The sequence below is a fragment of the Anabas testudineus genome, chromosome 8 (genome assembly GCF_900324465.2).
Source record: "Anabas testudineus chromosome 8, fAnaTes1.2, whole genome shotgun sequence".
In the NCBI taxonomy this organism is placed as follows: Eukaryota; Metazoa; Chordata; class Actinopteri; order Anabantiformes; family Anabantidae; genus Anabas; species Anabas testudineus.
In genome coordinates this window covers 15,102,024-15,114,092 of record NC_046617.1, presented here as the reverse complement: position 1 = coordinate 15,114,092, position 12,069 = coordinate 15,102,024, and the positions used below count along the sequence as shown (strand labels likewise).

General features: G+C 38.7%; 1 protein-coding gene across 3 annotated transcripts in view; it reads right to left on the bottom strand.

Moving 5' to 3' along the window:
- The window catches only part of pitpnc1a (phosphatidylinositol transfer protein cytoplasmic 1a), a 40,085-nt gene that overhangs the window by 7,334 nt on the left and 20,682 nt on the right, over positions 1-12,069 (bottom strand). For all 3 annotated transcript variants that reach the window (XM_026352337.1, XM_026352345.1, XM_026352351.1), the window contains 3 exons: positions 6,259-6,407; positions 3,365-3,453; positions 1,831-1,838 (listed from right to left, as the gene is read on the bottom strand). In XM_026352337.1, coding sequence (XP_026208122.1) covers positions 1,831-1,838; positions 3,365-3,453; positions 6,259-6,407 — 246 coding nt within the window. The remainder of the gene's footprint in view (positions 1-1,830; positions 1,839-3,364; positions 3,454-6,258; positions 6,408-12,069) is intronic.

Sequence of the window (12,069 nt, the reverse complement as noted above, 5' to 3'; positions counted from 1 at the left end):
TAAGAAAGACTGTGTTGTATTTACTGCCCGTGGTGCAGTAAGGCAATGCTGCTGAGTGAAGCTTACTGTCCTTGTAAGACTTGAGAGACAAAAGAACAGTGTGTGTGTGCATGATGTGTGCATTTGTGTGATAGAGGCAGAGGATAAGCACATAACCATTTATCCTGGAGGTGATAATGTCATTTACACAAGACTAACTGGTCTTTTACTTGGCATCATCGACTCTCTGTTATTCATTTCTTCACGATTATTCCTCATTGTCCAGAAATAAACCTCACAATGCAGCATATTGCATTTTCATGGACTGATGCACTCATCTGTTTACTTATTTACTCCTCCTTGCAAAAGTTGGGAAATTCAGGTTTGACACAGGTTTGGACAGAACTGTAATATGAATATGCCATGATTTTGTGATGTGTTGTGGAACTCTGAAAAAGTCTGGTGTGATAACCATCTCAGTTTAATTCATGTTAGCATAGAGATAAGTGTTGACCCATGTTCTGGTATCTCAAAGCTCATCTTTTTACACTGACACTGGTAAAAATGAAGGCCACCCTCTGCCCTCAGGTACTACTAATTCAGCCTTGCCCTAAGGATTTCTGTAAGGCAATGAACCAAACAGGTCTCATTTACCCTAAGAGCCTCTCATGCCTCTTGTTTGAGAACACTGTTAGCTGCTTTGTAAAGATAGTTTTCTAAGACTTACTGCTTATTTCACATTTGCTTCACTGATGTTTTCTTCTTGTCTTAGATATAAAGCAAGCAGCCTAATGTTCCTCTGATGTCCCAGAGCAAATCATTAGTGCTTTTCTCAGCGACGGTCAATTAAACCAGTTATACCACTGAGAGCTCTGGGGTTTGTTAATGTCTTTAATGGGACATTTCCTTGATTAGCTGATATTGACATGTGGACTGGTGCAGTGGGGATGCAGGTGTTGAGCCAAACTGTAATAGTGAGCAGAGAACTGGGCCTAAAGGTGAAGCTGCGGTTCCTTTTACATTTCAACTATCTCTGATCATGAGCTCTGGCATGATCATTTTTTTTCCATTATTAATTAAGTGACAATTTTCTTAATTAACTGATTTGTGATTTGGTTGATAAAACATCATCAAACATCATTTTCCACATTGCCAAATCAGCAGTGTAGCTTTTGACACAAGTCTGTTTTTAAAAAGTGTGAAACTAAAAATGTGTTAATACATTTGCTAGAGAAGACGTATGCTAAGATATGAAGGTAAAGGTCAGATAAAAGCAACTGGATTTACTTTTTCTCTGGGTCTCTAAGTTCAAACACATGGACATGGTGAGGAAATCAAATATCTGGAAGGTGCTTAGAATAAATGTGTGCTTCTTTGCATACAGAAGCCTCATTTCTGAACAGGATTTATCCTTAACACCTCTCGCAGAGATATTCTGGGTACATCCAAGCGGGAAATCATCTTGGGAACACCCAGAACACACTGCAGGGGTTACATTACATTACTTCTGGTCTAAAGAACCCTGCAAGATTCCCCCGGAAGAGCTGGAGAAGTAGCTGGGTGGAAGAACATGTGGGTCACCTTATTTAGCCTGCTGTCACTATGACTTAGACTCAGTAGCTGATGCTGTACCCTTTTTAAGTGACTGTTCTCCTCACATTTCTTGTATACATTCTCTTGTTGGACACAGGATTTTATGAGAAGGACCTCCCACACATTTTCTATCCTGTACCAACAGCATTCAGGACGTGTAGCCATTCTCACCTTTAACCTTCACCACACTGATTTACATGTCAGCTTTTGTGTGTGTGTGATTTTGTGCATGGCTGCAGACACATTAAAGCTACTCACCGTGTACTCTGAGAATATTTCCAGCCGAGGCCATCAGCATAACAGAAAAGGGAGGTGTAGAAGAGAACAAAAGAGTGAAACAATGTGAGGAAGATCAGAAGAGAACAGAGCAGAAAAACTGCATTTTGTTAAAAATGGAAAAACAACCATTAAGCCTCAGCAGTAACACTTCAGTCCTACTTTTTTTTAAATGCATGTAATGCTGATCATTTTTATGTGTATGGTTCTACTTAGGGTTTAGTTGTGTGTGTGTTTCATAAACATACTGTACAGCACTTCACATCCCTGTGCAGCTGCCACCACAAGTTTTGCATGCTGCAATACTCACAATTACTGAATGTGTAGTGTAGAAATGTGAGACCTGCTGGCTGGTGATACTGTAGTTCCCGTATTTTTGTTGAATATAAAGTAGTTATTGTTAAGTTTTTTATGAGACTATCAAATTATCAAGGAGACCAGAGCCCATGGCATAGAGGATGAAGAACTAAACTAGAAACCTGAGCAACTCCAAACACTGAACACATAAAGGCCTGAGCAGATGGCACGGGACATGAAAATGCTAAATAAAGAAGTGAGCAAAAAAAATAGAAACTCCATAACCCAACTTACAGAAGTCCAGCACGAATCAATAGTTCAAAGAAAACATGAACAAGGAACCAGAGAAACATGGAGCTTGAAACACAGCAGCATGAGCAGAGGCACAACAACAAGAGGGACTGAAGTAGCAGAAACAACAGACAATCTGACAAGGGGTGACTTTGGGAGAAGGGTATTTGTAGTGTGACCAGGTGGATCTGTGAGCAGGGTTTGAATGTGACAGACTGCTTATACTGTAGTACAAAGTATGTCCAAGAGTATGTGTTGTGGCCTCTATCTTATAGCAATCGCCATCCAGAAACTGTGAAAGTCTTTGGACAAGTTTATAGATAAACTACATACTATTATTACTATTTAGAAAACACCTGCCTTATACTTTAAACCTGTCTTTCCTCTTCTGACCACTTCAACCATCCCTCCTGGCCTCTATCCCTCCTCCACGCATGGTGGATTGTGTTGGACAGATTATTGCTTCCATATCCTTTTGCCCTCACAATGATCCCATATAATGGCTGCCAGCAGGTGTTTGTAAAAGGCTGCATAAAATGAAAGTTCATGTGTGTATGTGTGTGTATTTGTATGGGTATCATTGTGAGGGCCAACGTGAATTTTTAAATATTAGACTGAGGACATTTTTACAAAGTGAGGACATTTTAGCTGGTCCTCACAATGAGAAGGGTGTTTAAAGAGCTATTTTGGAGTTAATACTAGGTTAAAATTAGGTTTTGGTTAGTGTAGGATAAAGTTTAGGATGAGGCAGTTAGTTGTGATGGTTAGGGTTAGGGTAAGGCACATGATGCAATATTGCAATATTAGGATATTAAATATTATACAATAAAATACGATTATATATTTAAAAATATTATATAATTATAATAAACACAGTGTTGATTTCTTGAGTGTCCATTGTAGATGTATAGTATAACTAAAGCATTACCTGTTATAGTGTATGGGTAATAGTTCCAAGCCTTCTCTGTGACATAGAAAATTTTAGGGACCACTGCTCTGGCCCAACTGGGAAGCTTGCTGAAACACAGAAAATGAAGAGAAGATTGATTGTGAAGAACATAACACAAAGATAAGATAAAGGACTGATGAGACAAACAGCTTGTGTGCTGTACAGTAGTCCTCTCCTAGGGTTTCTCCACTATTTTCTCTGACCCTATCACGTAATGATAGCAAGCATCCAGCTGTGTGTAGCCATTATGGAGGCCATACAAAGCACCCGTGGGGAAGTTGATTACACTGATTACACCCTGCATCCTGCAGTTTCACCAGAGTTTGCACCGTGATAGATCTAGCAAGTGACACAGAATGAGAAAAAAACACAAAGCTATTATTCAATACAAATGGATTCTAAATGCTGACAGTTGCAGGAAAGTAGCTGAGCATTTTATGGGCGCCCAACCAAAACACAAATGCTTCTGAGACCAACAGGGGTAAAAACGGGTTGAAGAAAATGGCCAAGGCACAGATTTAAGAAATTGCAAGAATTCACAGGCTCCCTTTAGCAGATTTCCTTCATCGGAAAAGTCCTGATTGGCAGTAAATGGTGAGAGAAAAAGTGAGTGCAGACGGTCTCATTACCGTCGCCCATCAGAAACAGTTCACTGCAGCCCAAATCACAGTTTTTTGCTGCAGACAATCAAGGATGGCAAATAGAACTGCAATTAAATTCAAAGCCATCGTTAAGTGCCAATTTTCACTTTCAGGATAATTCACTTTTAACCAGCCACTGATTATTTAACTCCCACATTAATAAATTCTTGACTTCTTACGTGACCAGAGGCTGTTATTGAACGTGGAGATGATACCGGTTTGTCACTAAGAGTCGGTATGGGCTACTGGGACATGTAACAAACACTTTGCTCTAGCCTCTCTCCAATGGACCGTGAAACAGCCAGGGGAGTGTCCAGACACAGCAGACTGGTCACGTGTCCTCACACTGACTTAACTACAAGCCATACACATGCATGCACAGGCTGCTGCTTTAACATGGTAACAGGTGGTTGGTGGGTAGAGAGAGGCAGACGAGACGTCCAACAGTGACTGCTCAAATTATCCATCACTTACACTGACCTCATCTGTCTCTGCCCACATACATACAGTAACACACAGTAATTTCCCAAAGGTCCACTTGTCACGTTTGACCACAACTATCCAAGACAAAATTAATTACAGAAAGTAGGAAAATTATTTTAAGTTAACCCTTTCACACTCTTGTGACTTTAAACAAAAATAGCATTTTTATTTATTATAAAGAACTGTAGAAAGAACTTTATATTTATATAAAGAACTGTAGAAATCGAACATACAGTACAGGCTAGAGCACATAAGTGGCTATTATTGAAAATACAGATTATTTCTCTGTACATCTCTAATGTAACAATTAGTTGGGATGCAACTATACCAATTACATCTAATTTATTCTAATTTTAAAATGGTTAAAACCTGGTATTTTGTGCTAACTTTGCACTAACCTTTGTAGAGATCTGGGAGAGGAAGGGCTCATGCCAAGCAATATTGTGGTAATCAACATCAGCATCCTACAGCTTTGCCAAAATGTTTTTACACTAATCATTTCACAACACCTGTCTCTGAGTCAACATGGAAAACAGCCATTTGTAGTACCGTATAGCAATAAACATCTAGGACAACTTGTAGGCGACAAACTGATTAGGCTAAGAGATTTTCTGAATGCTTCATTTATTCAGATTTAACCAACTACTACGACTGCCTAAATGTAACAATAAAAAAGTGTCATAATCACTACAAGTGGATGTTGTATGGCAAGATCACATGGCATAAAACAAATAAAGTATATCAGTGACTGTTACTCCTACTTCCAGTACCATCATCTCTACGGCACTTCTCTGCTTGCCTCTGACCCAAACCTTCAAAGAAATCAATAGTTTGAAATTACTCCAATTTGACAGGACTTGGCTATGTTCCAAGTGTTGGTGTGGATGTATTGGACTTATTGGACCAGGTGATAGTTGGCTTATAATAAACAGTATGACTGGCCAAGAGCTAACTGAATTATTACTGTAGAAGCAAATCATGCACCGATTAATGATCAGAACAGCTATGTTAATTCAATGCAATACAACTAATCAGCAATATTATCTAATATTATGATACCCATAATGTTCTGTTGCAGAGAGTAGAGTAGTTGTTGAACCCCAGGGTTAGTGGTTCGAGACCTGGTTCCATCTCCTCCTACTTGTCGAGTTGTCAAAACGCTGTAGTAGCCGATATGTACTGTCTGGCAGCTGTCCAGCCACAATTTCCCCATTGGGATTGATAAAGTATGTTATTATTATTATTAAAAACCCAATTTCATGCATGATGTTGAACAAAACACAAAGACAGCTACTGTATTAGCTGGAAAACAGGCATGGCAAAAGATGAAAAGGGAAACCAAACTGTGTTTTCCCCAGCTCTTTGTTGCTGTGAACGAATTTCTTCCTGAAACCCAGCAACAGCAATGTTCCCGTGATACCTTATAATTTTTAACAATTACATTGCCTATGGTACAGTTATAATATCATGAATATATGTTTCTCATTTTTCTGCAATATGTGACTATTTCTACTGAACTATTAATTTTAGTAAAACTGCTTACAAGCACATCATTAGACATTTACCCAATAAATGTGTTAACATTAAGGACTGCTGCAATGATGAACACAGCCTTGCACTGATATAATGTTATCTAATCTTTTCTCTATCACGTCTCTCCTCCTCTTAGCTGCAGCCTTTTGAACAGCAACTTGCGATAAAATTCTGAGGATTTGAAAATATAGTACACGGCAAGAGGAAGGCACTCACTTGTTGAGATAAATTCGTTTCTCTGTGAACTGGCCTGATCCATGCTCGGGGTCCTCATATGGCTCGTTCTGGACCACCTCCACACCCTCCCCACGTTCACTCTGTTCATGACTGTGTTTACTGATCATATACAACTGGCCAATCCGGTACTGAAAGACAGATAGGAGACAAACAAACAGAGATGCTTTCATTACATTGATTGCTTTATTAAATCTAGTGAGACAATTAAGGAGGGAGGAAGAGGTCACCCTGACATATTAACATTGTTATGACAGCAAACTGTCCTTTAAGGTACATAGCTTGATGAAGTTGCTGCTGCTTGAAGTCCAACAGTTGACTCAACCATATAATGTTATAGCTGCTGCAAATATAACCATAGAAGGGAAAATACCAGGGTTACGGCCCTCGCTGTGTAAAAGGCCTCATAACAGGTCAGGCCTTGGGTCAAGCAGCACAACAATAGTAACAGTAACGGCAGCAGCCAGTTAGATGACTCTATTCGACACATCAGTCAACACTCACAATCCTTCACTCACCACCGACTGACCCACTCAGATCAATGGCAATGTCACTCTTGGTTGTCACACAGCAACTATTTTCCATACATTTGAATAACGACAAGCGTTGGAAAGAGAGCGCTCCAGGACAGAGATTTCCAACTGCTTGTAGACCTATTTCCAGGGCCTGGGAAATCGATATAGCCCTAATGGTGACTTCTGCCACTCTGCTGGAATGCCAAGAGGTCATGTAGGACTTGACTGCCACACACATACACAGAGCTCCAACCAAGGATAGCTGTGTTAAGCTAATGGAAAAAGGACAAGGACTCCCTGGGATGTGGGCTTGTGACTCTACATCTAGTGAGACAAATCAAGGAGTGGAAAGAAGAGAAATGTGATAGTGTAGTGGAAAAAAGCAGAGTTAGTATAAATGGTATAGTTGTAACTTCTTATATCACAATGCCAAATTTTTCCATCTGCTGGCCATGACTGAACAGCTGTTGCAGACCAGTCTGGCATAAATTTTCCACTGCACTCACACACAGGCCAGGCATACCAGGAGAAGAACCAGTATTTAGTCACACAGAAATACATAAGCACACTCATATTTAGAGCTTAAATAACAAGTCAATCAAAATATAAACGTGCAACAAGCTTCTAAAATGTGAGTATTGTCTGCCTTTCTTTGTCTTATATTGCATTAAATCAAATTATGAAAAAGCTTGCATAGTGCATTATATAGACATTAATCAAGGAATAATCTGCAGATTAATTAATAATGACAACAATCATTAGTTACAGCTCTGACAACATTCAAATGTACATACACATGAACATATAAAGGACATTAACAGTGAATGATTTGTGCATTAAACAACAGATAATACAGCACACAAAGTACAGAGCAGATGATGAAATGATAGATGGTTGATCAGCACACACATAAATCTCTCTACTAGATGAAAAGCACCGAGGCACAGTGCCACTCGAGAGGACCTCTGAGAGCCACTCTGATAACACTGATGGAGAGCAACAGAGTATTAACATTAAGAACCATCTTTCCTCTTTCTCCTGTGGTTCATCCAGGGCTCAGACATATTGTGTAAACACACAAGCCATCGTGCTGCTCTTCCTATCTTCCCCACCATTGTATTCTGCTGTCTACCTGAGAGCTGCAGCTGATGAATGAGCGGCTGTTTTCATTGTTGTCTTTGGAAATGTTCGCTGTAACGCCTAGGAGGGAGAAGTGGCCCTTGCTCTTGTTAGAGTGGCCATGAATAATCTCTTATCTTGTGTTCTCTTTTTCTCTAACTAAAAACAGTAGAGCCACTGTGCAGGATCAAAGGCTGTTAGCAAGAAGAAAAGATGCACATTTTTAATCCTAGGCATAGTTTTTGTTTCTTTTACATCTCTCCACCTGTCACCTAATTCAGCTGCCTTCTATTATTTCTCTTTTCCCTTATCACACATCCACTTTTCTACCCAATTTCAATCTAACTCCTTTTCTGACTCTGCCTCCAAACTTTGCTATTAGCACATTTTGTTGCATCTTTCAAACAACACACAGTTCAGACACCTTCAGCACTATCACTGGATAACTTCAAACTGACTAATGGTATCATTTCACATGGAGTACTCTTACTGACAGTTATTACAGGAGATTGAGAGCTAAAAGGCCACTTTAGAGAGAGAGGCTTGTAGAGTAACTTGACCCAAGAAAAATCTTAAAAAAGCAGACCATCTTGATTTTTATCCCCCTACTTTATGTATTTTAATCTCTCTCTGACACTCACATCAAGAATTTTGCAGTACTACTCACTAAGCATTCATAACATATTCTTCATTTCATATTCATATTCATTATCTAAATGGTTTATTCTCTTAAGGCTTGTGGCGTTGCTGAATGGGCAATTTAGAGTCACCAATTAACCAAACTGCATGTTTTGTTGATGATGTGGGTACCAATTAGTAATGACTACAAACATAATAAACAAGTATGAATAAACATATTCCCTTTTACATTTACATGGGGAAGCAGAATTTCACCTTCACTCATCAGTTTAACAATGCAGCAATGTTCTGGTTACATTACATCTAGGCACACAGACACACACATAGATACATGATACTCAGAGATTCATGAAACACAGCCTTATCTTTCGAATCATATCAAATCAAATCAAGTTATATTTATATAAGCCAATATCACAAATTTGCCTCATGGCGTTTTACAATCTGTACGACATGCAGCACCATCTGTCCTTCAAAACGGATGAGGAAAAAAACACTTTTAACCAAAATATGACTGAATTCATCAGTACATGCCTCAAAAACCCACAAGAAACATACTGGTTAGCACTAATACATGAAATTGAGTCACTGTGGCATATGGAAATAAAAAATGTAAAATAATATTTAAAGATTAAAGCACTGAGCTTACTATAACGTAATTGAACTCTGTGTGTTTCTTTCTGCCTTTTTGGCTCTCTGTTCTAACATAACAGCAGGTGTTGGGGAGTTGTGGTCAATGTGCTACAGCCAAGGAGTGTGTAAGTGTGAGTGTAAGATAAGAACACGCATACACACACATAAGACAATACTGGGCACAGTGCTAACGTGTAATTAAAATTCAACCACAGTCAGGGTAATTACTGCTTTAAGCGCCCAGTATTCTTGGATAAGTGACTGTGCTCATGTTGAGATAAAAGGCTTGTGTGTTCTGATGTCTGTTTCAGGCAGTGTGTGTGTTTGTGGGTGTGAGTGTGTGTGTTTGTGAATGAAAGGGAAATATCTGTGTTTGGATGCTCACATGTGACACATTTGACAAATATGCACATACTCCTTTATCTAACAGTACCAACACAAAAGGGATCAATTAAGACCCACATTTTATTATAATTAATGGACTAATTAAACAGAACTTTGTGTATTTAAAGCCAAAAAAGTTTAAATTCCTTAGCAGTATATTGATTTACAATATATATTTTAAGTGGAGTTTAACCTGCAGTATGAGTAAAATAGAAATGCTTCACTTCAAAATTATTACTTGTAAAAGACTAACATCATAAATAACATTTATGTTTTTGAAATGCATTGACATTGTTTTATGCTGTCTGCCCATATGGAGGATGAATTATTTTAACGCCAAAGGTCACACAAAGATATAAACACTCCGCCTCTCACAGCAGATGCACATAACAGTGCCAAATGACTATTTCCAAAATGTAAATGGAGCCTTATTTATTTATGCTGGCAAAGACGCAATAAACATATTCCAAAGCTTGGACCACAGATACATTCAGTGGTCAGCCACAAATAAATCTTCAGTCACCATTTATGCTTAAAACAACAGTGATTTTCACTCTGTAAGTATAAGTATATATGTATATATGCTAGTAAACTTAACTATAAGTATATACTATAAGTATACTAGCAAGTCCAAAATTACACAGTAAAAAAACTACATATTATTGGCTGTAGCCACATAAAAATACTGTACAAGGACACAATACAACAAACTGTCTCAAATGAAAACATAGACCTGAAACACTACACTGTCCCCTGCGTGAGAGAGCAACCTCCATGTACCTCTTTATATCCCTAATATGATGAAACTAAGCAGCATCACAGTAAACTGAGAACTTTTATCACACATCAAATCACAAAACTTCATTAAAAATGCAACCAGCACGCCTGGTGCCGGGCTGCATGAGCTGATACACAACTGTAGTGTACATGATACTGTGCTCCAGAGCAGTGTTGGTGTCCCACAGTGGACCAAAAACACATACAGCACAAAGGAGAACTTTGTTGTGGGCATTACTTTAACAATGTTGTTGCAGGGAAGTTATTGTAAAAGATATAGTGAATCATGTTAGAAAGAGAAGTAGGGAAAAAGAGACAGCTATTTGTGCATCAGATATGGCAGAAGAGACTAACTTCAGATTCATATTTACACAGCAAATGGTCACAACATATGACATTGGGTGTGAAACTTAATGTTAAATACTGTTTTGTATTGTTTTAAGTATTGATGCAGCATCTGGAAAAGCTCACATGTGAAACAAAGATTAGCAAGTCAGATTATTTTTTACTTCCATGATGCATTGGATGATACTGAATAGGAGGACAGAACACTATTCCACACACAACATTAACAGCAATGTAAAGTGAAAGAGGAATGATAATGATGTCGCTATTTTTCCTACAAAATATTGTTGTTAGGTTGTTAGGACAACAACACCCTTGCCTAGAGACAGAGCCAAAAAAGGTACCAGTAAACCACTGAGTACTGCCATTAGCAGTTAGTTAGCAACACCTATTATAATCTCCTCTTAACAATGGAGAATGCAAAAATAGACAAACGTAGAGCCAAAACGTTTTATGAGGTTGGTCCCTGGCACCAAAGCAGAGCTGTGATTGGTCAGGTATCAAAACACAGCCTGTCATAGCGCTGGGCCTAATCGTGGCAAGAAGATTGATGTAGAGCATCAATCTGTCACAACTTTAATCCACTTGGTATTTTTAATGTTGCGGTGCACAGGTGTCAGCATGGGAAAAACTTTATGCTGGCCATGATCAACAGATCGTGTAACACTCTCAGGTCAGACGTAAAAAAAAACACAAAAAATTGTAGACAGGGGGGAAAGTTTGCAAACAGAAAAGAACACAATGGCTGATGGCTGAAGTATTAAAGGGACAGACTAAGGCAAAAAAAAATCCAAAGAATGGGCAAGAGTCAAAAAAAAAACAGGAGTGACTAATGGCTGGAAAGATACAGCAGTGTGCAAGTGCACAAAAGACAGTCTGGTAGATTGGTAAATTCCTCCTGTCAGGTGTTTAGACCTGCTCACTCCCTTACCTAATGAATGAACTCAAACCAGACAACATACCATACAAAGGAAAACCTGCTGAGCAGCTTTAGCTCGGCATAAACAGGTGTTTCAGATAGACTTGGCAACACTGGTTGACGTACTTGAAAAGATGCCTCGGTGTCATTCAGGTTCAACATGATGTACAGTAAAACTTACTGCTCTGATGCTTGATCCATAAATCAATATGCTTGTGAATTGTCCTTGGTGATCACAGAATAGGGATCCTTAAGTCAATATATAAATAGATATGAATGTAATCAAGACAGTCATAAGAAGATGGACACACATACACAAAAACACATTTTTGTATTACGAGGACAACAAAAGTTTTGTTTGAGCCTTACAAGTACATGTCTAATGTGAGAACTTTCTCCAAATTCTAGTAAGTGTAACCCATACAAGGACTAAAGTGCTGCACATCAAACTGCTGCTTCAGC